At 38.6% G+C, this 24,131-nt stretch overlaps 2 protein-coding genes across 3 annotated transcripts; one reads left to right on the top strand and one right to left on the bottom strand.

Annotated features, from left to right (window-relative positions):
- Positions 1–3,113: 3,113 nt before the first annotated feature.
- neil3 (nei-like DNA glycosylase 3) lies at positions 3,114–11,833 on the top strand. Its single transcript, XM_070913628.1, has 10 exons — positions 3,114–3,218; positions 3,305–3,414; positions 5,430–5,564; positions 5,967–6,180; positions 7,134–7,208; positions 7,559–7,725; positions 9,244–9,407; positions 10,433–10,847; positions 11,161–11,341; positions 11,513–11,833. The coding sequence occupies exons 1-10, from the start codon at positions 3,114–3,116 to the stop codon at positions 11,693–11,695; spliced, it is 1,749 nt and encodes a 582-aa protein (XP_070769729.1). The 3' UTR covers positions 11,696–11,833.
- Positions 11,834–12,028: 195 nt separating this feature from the next.
- aga (aspartylglucosaminidase) lies at positions 12,029–23,389 on the bottom strand. 2 transcript variants are annotated; one of them, XM_070913520.1, is made up of 9 exons: positions 23,107–23,389; positions 20,134–20,287; positions 18,285–18,397; positions 17,465–17,577; positions 15,995–16,103; positions 15,505–15,580; positions 14,989–15,096; positions 13,269–13,402; positions 12,029–12,195 (listed from the first exon to the last, which is right to left on the bottom strand). In XM_070913520.1, the coding sequence occupies exons 1-9, from the start codon at positions 23,213–23,215 to the stop codon at positions 12,095–12,097; spliced, it is 1,017 nt and encodes a 338-aa protein (XP_070769621.1). In that variant the 5' UTR covers positions 23,216–23,389; the 3' UTR covers positions 12,029–12,094. The 2 variants fall into 2 exon arrangements, with proteins under 2 accessions (XP_070769621.1, XP_070769622.1); XM_070913521.1 differs by having other exon boundaries at positions 14,989–15,090; positions 15,529–15,580.
- Positions 23,390–24,131: the final 742 nt, after the last annotated feature.

The following is a 24,131-nucleotide window of genomic DNA, read 5'->3' as shown; positions in this document are numbered from 1 at the left end:
TTTTCCAAGTGAAAATAACCAAAGCATGACCAAAGACAATTTATTTCATCCAACTGTAACCAAAACAGTTTAACTCAAACTGAGCCATATTTCTGTGAGGGATATGAGAATAGTTTCTCTGACATCATGCAGAAGAATATGAGAGTATGATTACGGGTGTACAATACTGCGCTCAGCAGTCAGCACACATGCATAAACACCTCTGTTTGTACACGCAGGTTAAGTTTTCCAAATCCACATTCTGAGGATCCACTTTGTCTTCTTTCTGTGTGCCACACCTGAGAGCACGGTGCATTTATCTTGACACACCTTGACACTTTTCCCCCCAGTGCTCATCAGTTTGCTGGCCACGCCTGGATGATCATCTAGATCCTGGAATACTGTACTTCTGTAGCTGCACTTTTTGTATTTTAGCTGACAAACTGCATACTCTGTGTTGCTCGCTCCATTGAGTCTGTGGTTGAATTTAGTCTCAGAGGTTTTACTGAGCAAAAATCCTTTTAAGGATGTTTATGAGCCTACAGTATGCCCTTTCTTGTACTAAGTCAAAGCAGATGTCACTGTCTTAATCTTGCGGCAACACAAAATGAACAAGGGGTTTTCTTGGTGAGGGCTGGTGTGGGGGCACGTCAACAACTAAAAGTTTCATAGCTCAAACTGGTGCACAAAGCAAAGCAGGGACAACAGAACGCACTGTCAGTGCAAAGGGAGAGTGAAGGACGTACAATAGATAGGAGGCTAAAAATATCACAGTACAAATTAGCTATCAAGCACTGTTTACGCTCGGAAAACATGGCAAACTGCGTAGTTTCCATACATATATTATGTTACATAACAGTTGGATACGGTGAGTTCAATGCACTGAGCTAGTTTGCCATGAAGTAGTTAAAGTGGTATACAGTGAAATAAAACAATGTATAAACATCCGTCTGTCCTTAGCAGTTGATACAACTTCATTTAAATGCAAAGAAAAATAACAAGCACTAGTTCCAACATTAGAACATTACAAAAGAAGTCACATATCCTTCAAATTTATCCCAGTTTTAACCTTGACCAACCACTGTGCTACCTTTGGATGCAAGCACGATGTAGAACTTCACAGCCTGCAAGTACTATAAAAACTTACATGAATATGAACAAGGAAAATATGTATTAATAGATTTGTCTTTTTTCATTTTGCTCATTGTGGTCATTTTCAAAGATTATTACAAGCACAATGCACAGCAAAGTACACAACTAAAACTGGACTACATGCTTAGTTAAGTAGTAACCCCATACTGTAATATTCTGTTTGCTGAAGTGTATGCAAGACAGTGCTTTAATACAGTATGAATGTACACACAGTATATGAATCCTTTATCCTATAGTCTGCACAATCCTGCTAATGATGCCTTTATTTTTTGATCTTTAAGTCTTTTTTTCAACATAAAGTTGAAGAGTTTTCATGTAGTGTACTGTAAAAGCAAAACGTTTAAACTGAATCGGTACCATTTTAGCTCCATCAGACGTCATGGCATGGCTGCTTGTCCTTTAATGTTTAATATGTCTCATTCTGTGGAGGGAACCGTACTCTGCAGATACACAGGGGAACATTTTTGTTTTTATCCCGGGATACTGTAGGTCCCGAGGCAAGAGAGAGGACTGCAAGAGGGCACAATCCGGTTTTTAGCAACTTGGATTGAATTACATTATAATTCCTTGGGTGAGACCCAGCTTCAAGTGCTCCACTTCCCTTGGAGCCAATGTGTGAGAGCAGCTTCAGATTTTAATACACATTATTGCTGAGTGCTGCCTTTTTTGAAGGAGGGCATGGCTGTACACTTGGCTGGAGAACATGTAGTCTATCTATTTTTATCTGGGCCCACAGAAGGGCTTCTGCATGGTAAAACTGCAGAGCAAACAAGTTGTTGCAATTACTAAAGCAAGCCATGCAGAAAATCTTTTGACAATAATGCAAATTATAATTCCTTTGAATTTTTTTTCAGCCAGACGGGACACCTTAAATGAACATGATAGAGGTATAGAAGGTAGTATGGCTAGGCCATAAGGCTCACAGCTGGCAGTTAAATTCAGTGATGGTATAATGGATGGAGTTAGGGAGACAGTTCAAGGACATTTTGGGAAACTTTAACTCACCGTCTAATGTTAAATGAAAGTCAGAATGTGCTCCAGTACTTACTTATACTTATTAACTACTTATTATGTGTTGTCAATAAAATCTATCTATCTATCTATCTATCTATCTATCTATCTATCTATCTATCTATCTATCTATCTATCTATCTATCTATCTATCTATCTATCTGTCTGTCTGTCTGTGTGTCTGTCAATCTACATCCTGAAAAAACATTATATTCCAGGTTACATCACAGACATGTCTTTGTGTGAGCTACAGGACCAACAATGGTGCTTTGGCGCCCTCAAGTGGAAAATAAAATAAATTACACACACCAAAGGATTTCCTACAAATTATATGAACAAAAGCACATTATGGGGGATAATGCTTGGTCCATTTTTATTAATTGATATTTATTAATGTTCTATGACATTGGAAAATAACAAGTGAAGTGATTTAGTTTGAATGACAAATTATGGAAACATCGATTTGGCATGTATTCACACTCAAAAGAAAAATTGTGTGAATAAATAGAAAGTTAGTCCCATAAGAATTGATATCACTTGCTGGGAACTTGACTTGATAAATAATTAAACACAGAGAACTTTTCAGAAATACAATATTCAATCTGTATCTAGAGCAAACATGCATTAAGATGAATAATATCCAAGTCAAAAGTGCAATATAAAGAATCATTCTCAAAAATAAAGTCAATTTTGTTTATAGTTGGAGTGAGCTTTAAAATAAGGCTGCAAGATGAAAAATTGAAGAGTTATTTATTGAGTGCACCTTTCACAGTCGACAGTAGTCAAAAGTACTACTCGCCTTTAATGTGCCATGTAGGTGCAACGCCTATTTCCGGATACAAACCGTACTACGCAGGCGCAGAATTGAATCTCATGGCGGGGAATCAAGACGACAACAAACTTGTATCAGCCATTCAACCGCGGCAGGACAGTTTACTGTTGAATGTGTCTTTTTTAATCTGAGCTGGAAGATGGTTGAAGGTCCGGGGTGCACGTTAAACGGGGAGAAAGTCCGTGCTAAAGTGCAAAAAGGACAGAAAGTGAAAGAGATCAGAGGCAGTTTGACAACGTCCACCGTAAGTTACGTGATGTCACAGTTAGCGCTGGGGTTTGTTAGCAAGCTAACTATTGTGTGTGTATATATATATCTGTCTGTTTACAGAGAAACAACTCCGATGGAAATGCCTTCCACTGTTTTTATGGTTGTCAGTACACCGGCGTTGAAACCCTGGGCAAGGAGCTGTTCATGTACTTTGGTCCAAGAGCGTTGAGGTAACGTAGACTGTGTACTCTCCTAGGAAGCTACCGGGGGGTTAGGCCAAATTCTGCTACCTGTCAAATTATGTGACCTGATTAGGAATCTCAGCTATATTCTACTGCAACATTTCTATCGTACATATTTTATTGTGATAGCTGTTGTCAAACATGGTGCCTCCATCATGTTTAAGCTACATAGAGTCACACATTTTGATGTTTATCAATGTATGACATTGATGGGTTTCTACAGACATGCGTAGACAGTACAGTTCTTCTCATCAAGTGTCAACATTTGTGACCTTGCCAAATTTATATGGAGGAACTGTTTATTTTGTGGTAACAGCTGCTATCGAAATAAAGTACGTGATAAAAATGCAGTTGCAATAAAGCTGATCGACTCCTAGTATGGTCACATAATCTAGTGGGTCACAACATTTGGTGCAATGCCTGTTAACACTCACTCAGGCATTTGGAGACTGATGTTTTTTCTCAATCGTCTCACTTAATTTGTCAAATGTATTTGTTTGTGTGGATGTTGGAGGACCATAATGGAAATAAGCCATTAAAGGTTCATTTTGGATTTTCGTCATTGATGATTGTAAGAAGTGGTGGCCAATATTGGTAAAATTCCCTATCTATTTATATGTAATTTTATATTGCAATGTATTTCATGATAGATAGATAGAAGCACATTTTCTGGAAAGTCAATTGAGAAACTGTCAAATAACAAAATAACTAGACTGGATTGTCTGTTTTGTTTTTTGTTTTTTTGCTAATTCAGTGAATCAAATACCCCAGAAATACAGATACTTAATTACGTCGATACAAAAAATGTCATATGTAAAAATACAATTAGTCTAATTCAGCCAGAGACATAAAAGTGATAATTACAACTGTATTAAACAGTATCATATCATTTTTAACAGTTGACAAATGTATGTTGTTTAACAGTATATATATCTTCAAATAACCCAATCCTAATTGTGACTATTTATATATATATATAGAGAGAGTTATAGTTATTTTAATCATCAAATAAAATCAGTCAGTCCACTTTATAAGACGGATTAATTTATAGATATATAGCTTGTTGTGAGCAAACAGGATTGATTGAATTGTTTATTGAGTGTCCTATTATGTTGGATACAGTGTTCTCTGTCTTAGTTGCCATGAATTTTTGATCACAATCTCCTAATTTAAGAGCTAACTCAACATATTGCCTTCAGACAACCAAACCAAATCAGGGTCCTTCAACTGATTTTTTTCACTGTGCATAGATCACAAAATTAAATTCATTCTCAAAACACATAAACGCTGCTCTTCAGGAATACCTTTTTACATCTGGTGTGGTACCAGGGCTTAACTGAGCACATACGGACCTCTGCCCTCTCTGCAAATTAAACTTAAACATATGGTTCTGTGAAGTAATCTTCTTTGATTTGAACGTGAATGAGTTTTGGCTTTTTCCAAATCTCCTTCTTCCATTGTTCCTCATGGATCTTTGGTAGTTTTATTTGACTGTATTTATTTTACACTGCAAATTATTCCTGAAAGTAAAACGTAATTCAGACAGTGAGAACATTTCAGAAGCCTCACTTGACCATGGAGAAATGTGTACTCTAATCCATTTAAAGATCTTTTTGGTCGGCCTTACCTCTGTAAACTGGATGAGGCGGTTTCACAGCCGTACTACTTCACATCTCTGCTTTACAAGGCATGACTGAGTGCCATCTCATGCCCCCTTCAATAGCCCACTTTGCGTAAATGTATGGCTCAAATCTGGAGACTGTCAGGGTCATCCTCAGGTAGAAGTGTTAGTGCCTTGTGTGAACTTCAGCAGTTCACATGGTGATTGAAAGACACACACAAGCTATTGCTAAGTTGGACCCTGTGACATTTCTATTACACAATCGAGTCTCCAACCACCAGGCCACCTTTCTGTCCTTTTGTTGTCAAGTCTTATATAACTTGAGACATGCTACCCTCAAATGGAATTTGTCTTTTCTTTCTTTCATGCCCACATCCTTTAGAGTCCACTTTGGTATGAATGGATCAATGCGTATAAACCCTGCTGAGAGGAAAGATAGGACCGGCTCCACGCCAGTGCTGGAAATACACCTGACTAACGACATTGTGTGCTTCTTTGACAGCACTGTGGAAATAAGGTAACGGGGCCACCAGCATAGCCTAGATAGATTGAGGTGACAGAAGTTCACCTTGGGGTATGAGTCCCATTCAGTGAGCATGTCCTACATTAGGCTGTGTCTGAAGACAGTGGCTATTGTTGCATGAAAAACACAGCCTTTTTTGGCTTGACATTTGTCCTGTTCATTGGCTGTAAGGTCCTGCTGTACTGTTCAGTAGCCAGACATTTATTGTTACTGTCTGAAAATTTCACCTGTGTCGTCCTAGCTTATAAGAAACAAACTGAAATAGAATATATGAAAGAAACAATTTTGAAATGCGTAATCTCAAGCACACACCAGTTAACCTCGTGGCACACTTGCAGTAACAGCCGCCATATATTTTCTAAATTCCTCCAGTACTGTGAAACTGTGTGCTTGCAGGTTGACCGAGGACTGTGGGCAAAGGGTGAGGGCTATGGAGAGTCTGGATCTGTGCTCCTCTAAGTTCAGCTTCTCCCGCTCCGAGGAGGCAGTGAGGAGCCAACATGGCAGGATGCTCTGTGACGTTCTCCTAGACCAGGCCGTCATGCCGGGAGTCGGCAACATCATTAAAAACGAAGCCCTGTTTGACTCGGGCCTCCACCCAGCCGTGAAGGTATGGAAAAGATGATGGATTGTGTTCAGCAGAGGAACAAAAAAAAAATAGGGTAAAAATGCAAGACAACTCTCACAGAACAGGTTTAAGCCCTTGTATTGTTGAGTGATGTATTGCAATGAGGAGAGTGAAACACGGAAAAGACAAACAAGCGCATTGCGGCACAGATATGCTTTCCCCTCTGTGCAGTTTGGAAATGGAAATGTTTTTCTTTTATTTTTATGAATGTTTTTGTCTCTGAGACTCAAATAGGAGTTTTCCCTCTGATTCATAACACATTTATCAAAAAAAAAAATTTAAAAAAAGAAATCACTCAGATATTTTGTACTCCTGATCTGGAAATCATATCATGTGAAATGTTAAAGATCAAATGCTTCACATTTCTCTCCAGGAATGTTTTCATTAAGCAAGCTAAAGAAGAAAAGTGTGGTTTTAGAGTGACCTATCCACTGCCACTAAGAGACACTTTGCAGCATGAATACTTCTATTACTCAAGTGTTACCCGGGGCTCTGCTCTGCTCCCCTCAGAAAGTATTAGATGGGGTTTAAGAATATAGCACACTGAACCAAAACATTAATCTAAGACTTTTGGCCCCTTCTTCTGGGACCATTGAATCTTTATGAGCCTCTCCTCCATTATCGAGCCCCTAGGTGTCCTGAAAGAGCTACAAGTGGTGTGTGTTTTTGTGCTTTACATCTTTTTTTAGAGCCAGGTCTTTGCTGCCTGGGCTGCAAGTCTTGGGAATACATTGTATGTAATTTTTCTCTGTTGCATCATGTTAAATCTAATTTTTCATTCATGTCTGGTGTTTTTATTGTTTATGTGCTTGTATTATTGATTTGCTGACTGTGAAGCGCCTGTCGTCTCTGTTTTGAAATGAAGAGCTATACAAATAAGGTTTATTCACTCTCTGGCTGTGAACTGTAACTAAACCGTGCTGCTTCATTCTTAGGTTCAGCAGCTGACAGACGAGCAGATCCACCACTTGGTGAAGATGACGCGTGATTTCACTCTTCTGTTTTATAAGGTTCGACGTTTGCACATCAATAGCAAAAACATATGTATTTAAAATAGTTTTGGTGGTAATCCTAGACCTATATGCGCACATTAAGATGGATACACATTTGCTTGTAGGTATTTAGCTGACACCTCATTAAGACTGACTTGCAATAATGGAATAACTTCCACTAAAATCCTGTATGGCCGAGGAAGGAGAGAAAATGCCAAAGCCCCACTGCCTAGAGAATAGACAAAACAAATATTCCTGTCCATGCATAATAGACAAGAAAGAAAAAGTGAATGTTTTTTTTTTTTTTTCTTGTTCTCTTTATCCTCATCTCTTTATTCACTCTTGTCTGCCCTCCTCGTCTCTATCAGTGTCGCAAATCTGGCTCTCCTCTCTACAAACATTACAAAGTCTACAAGCGTCCTCAGTGTGGCCAGTGCCTTCATGTCATCACAGTCTGTCGTCTTGGAGACAACGGCAGGATGACTTACTTCTGCGAGTGCTGTCAGAAGGCAGATCCCAGCGGGGTTGACATCAGGTAGAAATCCTCATAGACCTTTGGCACTTTGACTGAAAAGGTATTGTCTTGCATTCTTGTAAGGAGTGTTTTCACTGAAGTTTGGTGTGGGAGTTACCATGCCCCTTTTCAGTAAAGGGAATGCATTCTGTATATCCCAATTCTATATAGATAATTATTGTTTTACTTACATTACATTTAGTGTATTTACATTTTAAGAATTAACTAGATGATGCTTAATTGTTTTTCCCCAATAGCATTCCAGTATAGGATAAAAACCTTTTTGTAGGCTTTTAATTCTTTGAATACATTTTAGTGATTTTTAATTTAATACTAAAAAGCAACACGGTAAAGCTAGGTGTCTTTTTTTTCCAAACCTAGTCTTTGCAGAAAGTTCTAAAGCCTTTTAGATAATAAGTTCAAATTTAGAGAGGCCATGTTTGCAGGCAGATGGGCTTGGCAGGGAGTGGGAAGTGTTATGGGGGGAAATTAATGCGCATATAAGGCTGTGTTTGCCAGACAGGGCACAGGCTCAACACCTCCTGGGTTGTGTTTGAGCAAAGCTTTGCAAGGGGTTAGAGCCTAAAGCCCTTACAACGCATTACACAGCTGATAAAGCAATCTGTGAGGAAAGTTTCCTGAAAGCCGCTGCTACTTTCCTCCTTCATGACTGTTGGCATTGCAGATTTGCCTTCTTGTCAAACATAGTCGAGCTTCATGTCAGAGCACTGACATGTATGCGTGGAGCAATTATATGAAACACATTGCCTTCTCACATCTTCATCCTCTGCTTGAACTGCAAATGTTTGTCTAGTTTAAGTTTTCTCTTTGCCTGTTTTTGCTGTAATCGGGTTACAATAACAGCTGTTGAATTATTTATATTTGTTGCTCATTTTGCACTCGCAGTTCCAAGCTCTAACTGCTTGTAATATAGCCTAAGTAATCAAAGAAATTAATGTTTACATATGCACACATTGTAGATAATTCTGGAAGTATTCCTCAGCTAACTGCCTAAACTGTAAAGTAATAAAACGAAATAGTAATTCATATCACATTTCCATGTATGGAAGATGGAAATATACTCAGTTGCCAGTTTATTGGGTTAAAAAGTTGTTGATTCAACTCTATAATTTTGGAGGCTGTAGTTTGTGCTGTTGTTTGTATTGTGTTATGCTGAGGGGTGTTTCTAATATTTAGTCTTCCATCATTGATATAAATGGGGTGGACAAAATATTATAAAATGTAGAAATATTCAAAACATTTTGTCTTCCCTCATTTATATGTACGGTACAAGTGTGTGTGTCAAGTTTTAATAATAATGTACTAAACGTGTGTGTGTGTGTGTGTGTGTGTGTGTGTGTGTGTGTGTGTGTGTGTGTGTGTGTGTAACTAAGGGAACCGGAGCTCTGTTTTTACACAGTAACAGTACTTCTGCTTCTGTGCACGTTTCATTCATTAGCAAGTCACTTTTTAGCAACAAAGGTTGATTAGGATCACCGTTGTCACTCACGTTGTCTCCGTTGTGTTTCCTTTATCCAGTAAGCTCCCAGTCAGAAACAGCTTGATTGGCTGGGCCTACAATGACAGAACCAATGATAATGTGGCCAAGAAGGAGGAAGAAGAGTGGGCCTGTCAACTCTGCACGCTCATCAACCAGCCAGAAGCAAAAGCCTGTGATGCCTGCCTCACTCCAAGACCGGAGGGTGAGTGAAATGTTCTGTTTTTACACTCCGTGAATTTAATTGGGTGACAGAATAGTAAAATAAAGTATAATTTAAATCATAGTAGCTGTAGTTTTGCTAAATTATTTGCCATTGATACTTAAGTACCTCTGAGCAAGGCACCAGTCACCGAGCTGTTGAAGTGACTCTGTAGTCGAAGCACTCAAGACTCCAGAGCTTTCCAGGCATGGGTAAATTGCTGACCATCATACTGCATGTCAGCCTTTGATTTTGGCATTGATTCCTCCAGTTGGTTCACATAATGTTCTCAACCCTTTGGCCAGGACAGAAAGCTGCATTTACAGTACTTATAAAAAGAAAAAAAAAAGCCATCAAAGTCTCCTTTGATGAAACAATAAGACATGAAAACCTCCAGACTTTTTACAGGGACTGTACTTGTAACCACCCGAGTCTTAACAGTGTTATCCTCAACTGTGTAAAATAGGTATAAATATTCCACTAGTCCACTATATCTACAAATGTACACCTGCAAGTAGTGATAAACTATTCCTTTTAAAATCTGTGGAAATGAATAGTGGACATTTATTTTTACTCCAGGGAAATACAGTTATACATTAACATCTTCTACTGTCGACCACTGAGCTGCTCCACTCAAACAGCTGGGGGTTAAGTGCCTTGCTTAAGGGCACATTAATGGTGGTTTTCGAGGGATGGGAGAGTAATACTTATTCACAGCTCCCATTTAATGACTGGTGTCAGGCATTGTAGTTCACCATTACTGAAAACATTTACTCATTTTCAAAGTTTTATTATATGGGAGCTCATTTCATAGAATTTTGTATAGCGGCATCTTCAGCCCAACAGATTGTGTGTCATTTAATTTGACTACACAGCACAGCAGTCTGCCACTTACTGCTACATTTTATGGCAAGCTAACCTCTTAAAGCTAACAACAACTTGCATTTTATGAGAGCAGCCAGCGCATCAGAATGAGCTGCGGCTGCTGAACATGAAATTAGTTTCTCATCCTGGCTCCATCTCCACAGTCCACAAAGACGACATCAGCACTGATGCATCACCCTTCACCACTGATTTGATTAAATACCCCTGCACTGCCTTCAAGAAGCCACAAGAAGAGCTCAAAGTCAACTGGAGGTCTGCATTCGGGACTTCCACCCTTGTTTTCTCTGACTTGAGCAAGAAGCCAAAGCCTGTAAACTCCCCACTCTCCCCAGCCGGCAGTCATTTGAATTCCTTGGCGGCAGAGCGAGGTTCATATAAATACAACGTCTGCCAAGGGACAACAAGCCCCAATTATGCCTCTGGTGGCTGGCAGAAGCAAAGTGCCGAGCTCTCCAATGGGGAATCACTGGCCTCCTACAGTCACCCATCCAAGAAAATGAGAATTGATCACAGTCCCTTTCCCAGTAACAATGCTCAAAATGGAACCCCCAACTCACGGTGAGTGAATCTCTGGCTTGGCTATTCATGAAGAAGTTTATAATAAGAGAAGTTTTTTGCAACTTTAGGGAGATAAGTGGGATAAAAAAGCATCTGACTGTGGAATTTTTAATGCAACATTGTTAAAAAAAGTTCATTTTTATGAATAGCCATAGCAGGATACCATGCAAATACAATTATTACCACTACATATCACCACACACGGTTGAAGAGAGGTTGTTTGTTTGCTAATAAGGGTTGATGTGACAGGTATGCTGGTGTTTTATTTTCAGTTTATTTCAAACTAATAAGACTGATTCTTCACCACTGTCAGTATGTGCAAAATAGAAGCGACAAGCCGCAGCTCCTCCATTTCTTCCAGTCCCAGTGCCCCTTGTTGTGCATCCCATCGTCGTCCAGCTGTCCTCAGAGTGGTGCACAAGGAGGGGGAGAATAAGGGACGACAGTTCTATGCCTGCTCGCTTCCCAGAGAGACCAAGTGTAACTTCTTCGAGGTGAATAACATCTCTTATCTCTATGGCATTGTGTAGCCTGAAAAATAAATAACTTAGTTCTTTTGTTTTTTTTAAGTCTCTTAAGTTTTAGCCTATCTGCAAACACTGTAATATATTAGCAAATTGAAATACCTAAAATAAAAGTTTACAACCTTATTTTCTCTGTTGCAGTGGGCTGACTTGCACTTCCCTTTTTGTCACCATGGGAAACGCTGTTTAATGAGGACGGTTCTGAAACTAGGACCCAACAATGGCCGGAATTTCTACACCTGCAGCTTTCAAAAGGGTAAACAGTGTGGCTTTTTCCAGTGGGCAGAGAATGGACCGAGGGTGTCCATCCTCCCTGGTTGTTAATGGGTTTTCACAGTGCATTACTTGGAAATGAAACCCTGATGCCTGTGTGTTCATATAAAGAAATGGATATAGAAATGGACCCGATAACTCATCGTCATTATCTTCGGGAAATACGCAGATTTGTATTGAACTAGAAAGTTAATGGAGAATATCTTGATTGTACAAAAATGTTGTACTTAATCAAGTTTCTATTTGCATTTGATCTTATCAATGTCCTTTTTTAAAAGATGTCTGTTTCAAAGTTATCACAAGAAAGAAAAGTAAGTGATAAATAAAGAATGTAAACACATTTTTTTATTACATTTCATTTATTAATTTTTAAAATCATCAGCATAAAAATACAGTATGGAGACTGTTAATTTAAGTATATAAAAGAGATGCACAAAATCATACACCTTTTTAAAAGCAGTCCACAGATTTCAGAAGTGGTGTGTCTGACTCGGAGTTTGACACCATGTAGTGGAACTGGGAGAAGCCTGGGACTTTGTTACAGGCCGCACCTGAGGAGATCAAAGAGAAAAGAAAAGTTACTCTGAATGTGAAACAAATGTTTTACTCCTTTCTCATCAAGACCCATTTAATACTGGTATTAATAGTTTATAATAATAATTTATACATCTGCCATTCAAACGCTAATCACATCTGCTTTCCTCTATCTACATGTACTTATGTCTGAATTATATTCTGACCAAACACAACACATAAAGCAGGCACTATGTGTGGAAGTGACAACAAAAACATTTCGGTTGAAGGGTTTATAGATACAATAATCAACAACCTGTATTTTTTATTTTAAGTTGAAAGGGAAGGAAATGCGTCCAAAACATTTGCTTGACCTCAAGGATACACACAATGCATTTTGGGGAGTCACTTAAGCTGCCACTGATTAAAAACATAGCTGTTGTCATGAGAACAAATAAATTACTGGTTAGATTGACACAGATTGTGCTAGACTTCTAGTAAAGACCGCATGTCCAACTTCAGAAAGACTTTACTGCAAATGTTCTACACTGGTTTCCTCAGATTGTGTAAACAGACCTCTGAAAACCTCTGTGAAACCGCATTCAAATATCACTAAATTACATAAAGTTTGACTTCTCATGCTCATTGTCAAAGTGTCCAGGCCTAATTTCAATGTTAAATATTTTCTTCATGGTATTACTGTAGCAAGGCTATGCAAGACACATTGGTTAATTGATACTAGAAATTTAGATTTCTTTTGGTTAAACATTTTACATTAAGCCTTGTTTTAAAGCCTAAAAATGCTATAAAAATGTTTAAACTCAGTAATCAGCAATATTTTTATGACAACCAAAGAAGCAGGAAGCAGTTTTATTTTCATACAGATATTTAATCCGTTCAGGCCTAATTTACACTGGATTTTCATGTAAATGTTTTGAATACATTATTTCTTTTTATGGAAGTTTAACATGCTTTTAGGTGAATATTCATTGAAATTGAAAGCAAATGCAATTAAAAGAGACTGCCCTTATCAATATGTGTGTGTGTGTGTGTCTCTCAGTACCTTTTGAGAGTAGCTGAACGGTCTGTATTTGTGAACCTACACACTCACCATAATGGCCTGTTGTGTTAGCACAGATGATGGCTCCAAAGAACTCTGAGTAATGCCTCTTGATTCTGGAAATGGCCGTCTTGCAGGCTGCCGAGGGATCTGCCCCGGCCCTCATCAGCTCCACGGCCAAGTAACTGTTGGCAGGATTACACGTAGTACACATGAGGCAAACTAACGAGTGCTGTCAGGGCCACCAACCAGGATGATGATGGGGATGTGCTTGCTATTATGGTGTGGGATAAATCTGATGCAAACAAAAATAATAAGGCTGATTAAATATGATTAAAAAATAGTAATATTCCCAGCCTCACTCCATGGTATGCAAGAGAGTCGTGACACAACTTTCTGAGGTGTTTACAAGTGTGTAAAATCAGCAAATGGGCAGTAATTGTAGTAATTTACCATCACCGCAATGCAAATTACTTGCTCTACACAGACACTATGGTTGCTATTAACTCAATGAGCCTGAGGTCAAATGTATAAAACAATGAGTGACACATTGCAATTTCTTAAAATTGGAATTTAAAGTGGAACATGAGTAGTAACCTAATTCCTCCAGTGAATACTTCTGGCAGGGGGTGTACCTTGTTAGGTGTTGTTTTCCACACAAAAATAGCAGCCAAATTGGTTTGTAAAATTCCCCTTTTGGATAGTAACACATGATTGTATAGCATAACGCTCATTAAAGGGAAGATTCAGGATTTTTGGACCATTCCAACATACATGACAGATGCATTTTTAAAACGGCCTATTGCTAGTGATGATGTGTTACTGCTACATTTTGAGAGTCCACAGGAAGGCTTATAACCAAGGACTGCTGGACTGCTGGAAGAAATGTGGCCACGGAGAATGAATGATAAACACTTCAGTCCACTAGGAGCAAGGTCTTCTTGAAAAACGCAAACCCTCAATAGTTCCAGGAAGTGACTCAGAAAACTATGATTGAAATAGGTAGCCCTGAGGTGTGGTTGTGTGTGACTGTGAATGCAACTTAGACAGTATGTGTCCTCACCAAACTATCCAATACATCTTTGAAAAGAAAAAAAAAACCCTTCTGAGACTGCCATATTCTCACAGCCTGGAAACAAACAGCAGCTTAAGTGAAATATTGCCTCTTCTGTAGAATGTACAAATGACAGTTTTGGGGCAATGTAGTCATGCCTCCACTCTTTATAATACTATTGTTGCACTTGCAGCAAGAGGCTCACACCAGAAATTGGCTGTTTAAAAAGTACATGTGTCACAGATGTCAATATTCTCTGAAACACAATTCTTCTGTCAAGGAAAAAGCCATGTAACAATCCTATTATTCTAAACGGTGGCTGGGAAATAAGCCCTGCTTAGGGTGCATGAAGAAGTATTCCAGTCAACTTTTCTCATTAAATTTTAAACACTGTTAGAGAAGCTCTGATGAAGGATTATTTATGATAGGGAACTGTTATCATACAAACTTTGAACTCTGGAAGAAAGCACGATAAATTCTTTCATATTACTTACATACTTTAGTGGATCCCTTTTTTGTTCTGAGACAAATAAGAAAAGCTTCACATATAGGTTTGAAGATTCTTGACATTCCTTTTTAAATGTCCTATTTGATGCCTTTGAGACTGTAATTTTCTGCCATGCAGTGGAGCACTCAGTGACACAAGATAATAACACAGGAAAGGCATTTTTAATTAAATAGGAATTTTTTGTCATAAAAGGACGATGGGCGAGGTACCTTGGCAGAAAGCGCATCATAACGTCTCCATCTCCAGTAGCGGAAGCACCACCAGCTGAGCTGTCTGCATAGGCCCCTGCTCCAACGATAGGAGAGTCCCCAACACGGCTGCGGGACAGCAGTGTGACCAGGGTTTAAACATATCAATGCCACACGCGCACACACACACAAAAGGAAGAAACAGTTGAACTCTTTTTAAATTAAAAAAAAATTAATAATTGTATCAAATTATCACATATAATAGCCAATGCCTCTGTCTCTCTTGAAGATGCAAAAAATACCATATATATATATAAATATATAAAAAACCATATAACTGAACTGTAACACAGCATCATGTTGTTTGGTACTGCATTCATTACGGAACCTTTTCAACCAAATGAGGGGGAAAATTAAGCACTTAGAAAACAGTTAGACACATGTTCCCAAAGGCAAATGAATGAACCTCCTTACTCAAACTTACTAACTAAATGTTTTGCTCATTTTTGACACTTAAAATCTACATAATCTCCATACCCTGGAACTTTGTGAGTTAGTCCATTGGTTGATGTTCCAGCAGCCATGTGACCATCTCGATCAAGAGCAATCATCCCTGGTGCAAAAACAAAAGTGGTATAGAAATGTCAGCCATCACTAGTGTATCCTAGTAGCTAAAGAAAACTAGACAAAGTCATTTCAAGCCCTCATGTGAGGTAGTGTTTTTACTGCTTTTCGTTTTTGTGAGCATAGCACTAAATTCCTAGCAACTACAGGTGCCCTAATCAGTACACAAATCTAGCTCAGACCACATTAAAAAAAAAGGGACAAGTAAGATTAGTTTTGTGTAGAAGCAATATTTAATCCTCACTTTTCTCTATCTATTTGGACAGAAACACTAATTCCTTTTTGGCACATTATGCTGCTAAACCTCTCATCCCTGTCTAGTCTAGTAAGTGCTTAAATACTAAACTGTATAAAATGCCAGAGGAAGCTGACTTCACGTCCTGTATTAACAGATAAAACCTACCTATTGTGTCATGGGAGCGTGTAATATCATGCTGTGCGCTCTTGTTCTGTGTTAATGTACCCCTGGGCTTGTAGGGTCCACAGGACTTGGAAGGATCCGGAAACACATTCTTTTGACAGGAAAGAAAACATCATCACTGCTTGCACAATGCCATTATCCTTGGACTTGATTATTGTAATAGCACACAAGGAAGACATGGGGTAAATTGCAGGCATTTGCTTTGATTTCCTCTCTCAGCACTAGTGTCACCAAGCGTTTTGGTACCTAATAACAAACAGTGGGGAGTCTTATTTGGTTTGGGATCTCTCTAAAATCTTGTTTCCAGTGACTGAACCGTCATGTAAACAAAACATCCCAGTTTAAACCCCTGCTGCAGCCGGAATGTGTCCTTTAGCAGTCGAATACCATGTTTTATTGAGACTGACAACCTACTGCACCCGAGTGTAGTGTAGTTTTACAAAAGGTTTTCCTGTCTCTCTACCTCTTCTCTGCTCTTATGAGTGGCTGAGTGTACCAGCTTGACCTGCAGGGAGCTGTGAAAAGATGATTCTTCTCCTTTGATGTTACAGATGAGTGGAATTGGGGCCATGAAAAGGTAAATTTAAATGGTAAAACAAAGGTATTTTCATATAGAATGTGTATCTGTATTAGCATTACCTTTTTACAGAGTTTCCATCATGCCATAAATAAACCAAAGTTGGGATCAACCAGTCTGCTTTATATAAGTGCCTTTACATTATTCATGAAGCAAAGTCTGTTATATTCCATTTCATGAAGGTGAAGGTAAAACCCTTGAAAACACTCTCTTTAGGTATAAAAAATTCAGGTACAGTTGTTCTGTGACCTCAGCAACAATCTTGAAAAAACTGCCAAAAGGATTTTACAATTCATCAAAGTATTGAAGAGTAGTTCTCTCGTGTTTTTTGTCTTATACCATTTGTCAGTATTTACTGCTGAATTATTTCTATGCATCTTTACCAAATCCATAGACAAATAAAACGAAAAACTTTGAGGAAAACTTGGACAGTAGAAGTTTTGTCAGTTTTATCAGCTTGTCCCTCAACTGTTGCCGAGATGACTTTGAACACGGCACTTGACTCCTAAGTTTTGTAGTGAAGCGGCTCAGTGGCCATCAGTGGAGGACTGTCCTTGTACTGGACAGCCCCAAGTGTAAAATGGTGTAAATGTGATCAATAGGGCACTTCATACTCGCTGGAATGATAACAGCTGACTTAAAAGGTAAAAAGAAATCTGGAGATTTTGGGGCGCTATAGAGGAAGTGAACAAGTTAGTTTTAAAGAATATCAACAACCCAGCACTGTAGGGCATCACCTCTACCACAAAAGCTGACTTTTTATGAACTACTTTAGTATGCCTGTCAATTTCCCTGCTTAATATCAATCTTTTAGAAGCAGCATGCCCGTAGCCAATACAAGTGAGAAAAACACACACTGTAATACACACACACACCTTTCGATAATTAGGTTGGCAGTTGCCCTTCAGCCACTGTGAGAAAATATTCAGAGATTTGTTGGTAGTCAGGTCTTCTGCAATGAAGCCCATGTTTTCAGCAAACACAGAGGCTATAAAGAGAGAAGTAATACTTTCAGGTCAAGTTACACATTCAGGTCCACACTGACCTTGGGTTATAAGAAAACAAAGGGTCACAAACAAAGGAGCGACTGGAGCTAATCTCATCTCATTTAGGTTTGTAGCTTTGGCTTGTGAGGGAGGACAAGTCTTGCATCGCTACAGCACTGACCTTACCATTGCCATAAGAACGATGGTGCAGTTGAATTGAATTTCACTGAAGTTTTTCTTTCTTAGGATTTCTTAACACATGAGCCAAATTATTTGATTTAGAAGTAGAATGAAAAGTTTCAATATTGGCCTTCAGTTTCCTTTAAATGACTTGCAGGGAGATGTCCTCCTTCTCTACTCATTTACTGCAGTCATGAAAAAACTAAAAGAACGCTCTTATGTATGTTTCCATTATACATAGCTGTGACCCGTGCATTCTTCGCTAACTGCTGATGTTAGTGATGTGTGAATTAAAGCTCATTCAAGTGTTGTAAAAAAAATAAGTGCCTAAAATGCTTTGACCCTATTGTGACTAAGTGCCTGATGAAGATAACTAATGCAAATTCGGATATCAAGGTGTCTCCTTGAAACATCTTGTGTTTAAAAAGAACTTGGAGAAAGTGTTCGATCTCTGATGGTCGGTGAATTGAATTTACATACCGTATGATGTTTAAATAAGTGACTGGATTGACATTTAATCCACACAAACCTGACTCTCCTACTAGCAGTGTGTGGTCAGTGTGCTCCATCACCGCTCTCGCTACTCCAATGGCATTCTTGATTCTTCTCAGGTCTGCAACTGCACCCACCTCCATTGTATCCCTGGTCACAGAGAATACATAGAAAATAAACATTACAACTGGTTTACTGGACACAAGTAGTATCTGTTTAAAGGTAACCTGTGGAGTAGCGGGTGACGCGATACACATTCCTGCCAATGGGGTCACACTGTTCCACAGATCTACAGGTGACGGTGATGTGCCAAGACACAGCAATGCTTCAGCAAAAGCAGGAAAGAAGAAGACTGTGCAACAATGCAGGTTACAAACTTTTAAGAAAAATCGGCTTTGCAAATGTTTTATGAGGAGAGGCATTCATGCCATTTGTTAGACCTTGAGGATACACACAATGTGTTTCGCTAACACTGAATGTGAGCATAACTTTTCTTTGTTTACAAGAAAACTCCACAGGGAACCTTTAAAGAGGCAGCAAGTGATCGATCTCTTTTACAAACCACTATTGGTGACTAGTACAAATTGCAACAACAGCTGCATGACTGTGATGCTGCTCCCACCCCTCTAACCCCCCTTGATAAATAGTTAGCCAGTGACTAACACAAATAGTTTCCATAACATGGATGATTAAGCAAATCAGACCAAAGATGGGATGAAAACAGTGCAATTATTTTGTCAGTAACAATGGAGAGGAAGCACGGACTGTTACACACAATTCTCCAAGTTAACTTGTATTTTGAGAGATCAATTTCTCACATATTGTGGTTGAGATTAGCTATTTAGCACAATGAGTCAAGCCCATAAAATGCTACTCTACTATATTCATGAGTAGGGTTACTGCTAACAGGAAACCCCCCTTTACAGTGTAATGCAATTTACTAGAAATGCTACATCTGTTAAACCTACAGTGTAATGTTCAGTTTTGTTTGACTGTGTGTCAAAGTGAAGTTCACTCACATTTGTAATCTAGTTTTTGAGGCTGTAGTTTGTGGTAATGCATTGTGGAGAGGTGTTTCTAATAGTTATCCACCACAACAAACTAAAGTCTATACAATTGCCATAAAGTTGAGTCAAATTCTCCCAGACACAATATGAAAAATTGAACATTATACTAAGTTTTTAAAGCTTTTACAGAGCTAGCATGTATTGCGGGGCAGTTCTATTGGATTGCATTAAAATGTACAGGTGTTTTGATTCTTGTGCTCAGGCAAAGTGTACAATATGTCTGCCGGTGATAGCTACTGTATTTCTTTTGCAGCTATATTGGATAGTGTGTGGGAGACTATCCTCTCCCCACAATGTATTCATGGCTATGTAACCAAAAAAAGTCAATTTTCCTGCAAAATGAAGAAGAAACATTGCACGGAGTAATAACACCCAGCTTGTTGCTTGCCTTTTGTCTGTCATCATGAGCTGACATTTGCCTCCCATGATAACTTCTGAGTGTGTAAATGTTTGTACTAAAAGACTTAATAATTGGAAAGCTTTCAGATTCTAATGAGAATCTTAATTAGTGCTTTATCAAAGAAAGACTGGCTGGAAAGGTCAACCAGTTATGTCTGTAAATGTTAAGGTTACGTAGACAGCACCAGCACAAATTGTAAGACAGTTACACAATATGCTGACAGCTGCAGGTGCCTAATTAGAGTAGTCAATATCTAGGTCATTTTCAATTAAATGTAGGTCATTTCTGATCTAAAATAGTCACAAACATTTATCCTTTCATTTATTGCCATCTTTGTTATACAAAATTTTAGGGAATTCAGAATGAGAGCATTTTTTTTTTTGCTTTTAATAACAGCGCTGTTTCTGTCTACGGTTTACCCATTCATGATCATGGCATCCAGCGTGGTCTCTCCAGACTCATCTGGGCTCCCGCCATAGCCGACACTGCCATCACATTGCTCCATTTCACAGCGGGCACAGCCCTTCTCCACTGCATCCAACACGGAGCCACCGGACTGCAGGGCACTCCACGCTACAGTATAAAACAACACCCAGGATAGGAAGTAAACACCCTTGACCACCAGTCAAATTATATTACAATGACTTTTGGCCACGCTGTTGTATTCTACTAAAAATTTTGGCAGCTTGTCCTCATCTTGGGAGAGGGAGGTTAAGGTCATTGACCTGCAAATCTAGATTCAACTAAAAAAGGCTGCAATTGACACTCACAACCACACTGAGAAAGAAAGTTTGTGTCCTGTTCTGAGGAAACTTTACTGTGACACAATTTAACAGTCTGTTTTACAGCAATTTTGACAGCTAATATAAAATTATCTCATACCACAAAACACATTTTGCAAACTAGATACTGCTTCTGTTGAGTGTGATATGTAATATGCAATAAATCTGTATCGAATTTGGGTTCAAAAGAATAATCCCTTCTTATCCTATAAATACTGAACAAACAATAATCTCTCCTCACCCATGCTTTTTTGGAGATTGTGATTTCAAATTGTGTTGAATATATAGGGTAATTAATTTAATTTATAAAATCTATTTGCACAATTTACATATCTGGGCAGATGAGTTACGAGTTCAGGTGATCATAAGATGACCAGTACGATGGATTGCTAATAAACAGGGAATGTGAGCTGACAAGCATTTGGTCACTGATCCCCCAAGTGCCCATGGGGGATCAAAATACCAACTGGTAGCACTGTCACCAGCTTGCCACTAAATTCTCAGACCATTGCACTGTGTTCAGCAGGATACAACCACAAATTCCTACTCTTATCATTTCTGACTTATCCATCTATAAATTCTGTTCGTCTACCATCTTTGGTAAGTGCTCTTGTCTCAGGATATAATTATTTTTTTGTGATGTGTAACTCAGCATTACAATCTTTTTCACTTAGAAAATGCAGCAGAATGGAAGAGGAGATTAGCCTGCCATTGTCAGCTGCTTCTGTAAGCCCCCAAAGGAAAAGAGATCTGCATGGGCAGATCAATAGTAGTGGCACACAGACTACACTTTTAAAAATCTACCTGCAGAACAGATAGCTGGGTACATTTTTCATTTTCATAGCCACCTCAAGGAAGAGAGATGCTGTACATCTGATAAATTAAAGGGTATCCATCTATCAAATGGTGAGATTTTTTAAGTTAACTTTAATCACCGGCAGGTTTGATGTGTTGCTTGAGATGTTTTGAACACCATTTCTATCATTTTGTTTCGTGTTGAGCTGTGCACCTGGTGGAAATCCACTTGACAGATAAGTCACAAGCAATGCCGAAATATTTTCAGTTTCAATTTGAACATGTCTCATCCTGAAGGAAATCAGAGTGGAGGCAGACCTGGCAATGGCAGTTATAAAGCCTAGTGGGTTCTTCCCATTTTCTGTCCACATCTACGACTCTGATGGTCTTATACCCCTGTACGGTTAAGCTGTAGTGGAGTCACAAGTATAGTGAGAAAAAAGCATTTAATAGTATGAGGGGAAATCCCGAAAATACTGGTTATGGAGCCTGCCAGAGATTACACTCCACCACACACACAACACACACACACACACACACACACACACACGCACACTTGCTCTCTGTCTCCTTAGATGATGGAAAATTGGTCATAGAGTTCAATGTTGCAGTCATAAATAAATGTTAAAATTTGAAAAAAAATACATTTCAAGGGCTGCAACTAACAATTATTTTCATTATCATCTGCAGATCAGTTCCTTTACTAATTGATTTTAAAAAGGCACAATTTCCTAAAGGCCATGGAGATGTCTTTAAATGTTTTTTGTTTCGACTGACAGTCCAAAACCCAAAGAGATCGCATATAACAGAGACAAGCACCTTTGAGAAGCTGGAGCCAGAGAATGGCTGACATGTTTAAATGACTGAAACAAGCAGCAATAGTTGCCAATACATTTTCTGTTGTTTCAGCTCTAAACACTTAGATAGATCAAAATTCTAATCAGGAATTACATGAAAAAAAAAATCATAAATAATCATAATTACTAAAAAAGGAAAAAAAACCCATCATGGCCATTTCAGCCGAGTGAATTATAAAGTGTCCTTCATCTTTAGCTTCTGGGTTTCAGCCACTACAAGTCTTGCTATGGATAGCTGCATGATGAGTCTTGCAACGGTTGAGTCATCTAATGACACCGTGGGCACAGCTTTGACTATATGCTAATAAGTTCACTTTAAGAACGAGAACTACTGCAACTAACAGGACATGTAGTTGTTATTTAAGAAGTGGATTCATACCACAAAACATAAAGCAGATGACATCCTAGAATAACAAGTCACATCAGAGTGTCGACAGGAAGGCATATGATATCTGTACATGTTGTTCGACTGTGAACCAGCACTGTGGGAATTTTCCCCATCCAAAGAAAATCTTTATTAGGACACCAATACTTTTGAGATCATGTAAGATTTAAAACTACCCAGCAGTATGTAAAGAAATTAAAATTAGCACAACCTTTAACAACTACAGCAGTAAAATGCAACATACACATTATTATTATCAATCCGAAAACATCATATATCATAGTCAAACACTGACAAGGACCATTTTTTCTGCAGAATGAGTACTTTTACCTTTGATACTTCAAGTAAATACTCTTAATACTTACATACTTAAGTAAGGTTTTGAATGCAGGCCTTTTACTTGCACTTCAGTATGTTAAGTGTGGTATTGCTTCTTTTACAAAGGTAAGGGTCTAAATACTTCTTTCACCACAGCTTTTGTGGGTAGCATTATATTTGTTTCGGCCACAATGTCACATGACTGAACTCGAGACTGAATTAAACTCAGACACAGTTCCGTATGGCCTAACTTACCTGCAGCCGTTGCATTCTTGAATGGCCAGGTGTTGATAACGAGAGGAACTGAAGCATGTCCAAGTGGAAACAGCAACGTTAAAGTAGAAATCAGGAGCGATATAAACATTTTGTCCTGACAAAACGTTGCATGAACATTACAACGACAGAGAAGACCGCTACCGTTATTTCCAATTCATTGCTATTTTTCAGGCCGCCGTGAATATATAAGACTGCACAAACACAGCGGGTTGTTACATCTGATATGTTATAAAAGACAATTTGTTGCAGAGAAAAGAAACACTTTCTTTTCATTGAACGTTACATTTAAACTTCCTTGTTGTGTCACATGGTTAACGGGCGGGTTCTTCATTAAAGGGACAGTACACATACTTCACAGCACTGATGGTAAGTGACTTTATGATACGAAGGACCTGTGATAGCAAAAAAATGAAGGTGCATTTAATAGCGTGAATGTAGGCCTATCTAACCAATGCAGCAGTAACCTATACCAACACTTTTGTCTTTGTGGAAATTTGGAAAAATTAATTGTGGGGAAAATAACTAATATCAAGGGAATTCATTCTGAATTATTTTGAAATAACGTTTTGAAGTGGCCAGCAATGTTATGTAGCCTAATGCTAAAAGCTATCATTGTCTCGGTAAGGACTAAGCTAGCTAATTAGACAGAAAATGTGTGTATTTCAAAGACATTTCATACTGATGGGGGCATGTTCCACTTGTTAGCAAACGAGAGGAACCACATTAGTGTTGTCATTAGCCTACAATCATTAGTGACATTATGGTCAATTTGTAGGATTAAACTTTACTCACTAAACACACAGCTTTGGATTTCAGCTATATAGGAAGGCTAATTCCCGCCATCATGCTAAACGTTATATGCTAAATAGCTAATAAATAGCTGTTGTGCTAATTGGAGGACCATAGACTGTCACATTATGGTTTCCAGCCACTAGTGGCAGCACTGAGTATGGAAGAAATGATGTTGCATCTTGGATTTTACAGCAGCCATTTTGATATGTCAC

The sequence above is a fragment of the Enoplosus armatus genome, chromosome 10 (assembly GCF_043641665.1).
Source record: "Enoplosus armatus isolate fEnoArm2 chromosome 10, fEnoArm2.hap1, whole genome shotgun sequence".
Taxonomy (NCBI): Eukaryota; Metazoa; Chordata; class Actinopteri; order Centrarchiformes; family Enoplosidae; genus Enoplosus; species Enoplosus armatus.
This window is presented reverse-complemented; position numbering and strand designations above follow the sequence as displayed.

Bases quoted from the DNA above. Each gene is read 5' to 3' on its own strand.
- neil3 (XM_070913628.1), top strand. From the start codon at position 3,114: ATGGTTGAAGGTCCGGGGTGCACGTTAAACGGGGAGAAAGTCCGTGCT. The intron at 3,415-5,429 runs GTAACGTAGACT...CACATCCTTTAG, and splicing joins TTTGGTCCAAGAGCGTTGAG to AGTCCACTTTGGTATGAATG. The intron at 7,726-9,243 runs GTAGAAATCCTC...TCCTTTATCCAG, and splicing joins CCCAGCGGGGTTGACATCAG to TAAGCTCCCAGTCAGAAACA.
- aga (XM_070913520.1), bottom strand. From the start codon at position 23,215: ATGTTTATATCGCTCCTGATTTCTACTTTAACGTTGCTGTTTCCACTT. The intron at 15,581-15,994 runs GTAGGTTTTATC...TTTTTGCACCAG, and splicing joins ACGCTCCCATGACACAATAG to GGATGATTGCTCTTGATCGA. The intron at 15,097-15,504 runs GTATGGAGATTA...GCTGTCCCGCAG, and splicing joins CTAACTCACAAAGTTCCAGG to CCGTGTTGGGGACTCTCCTA.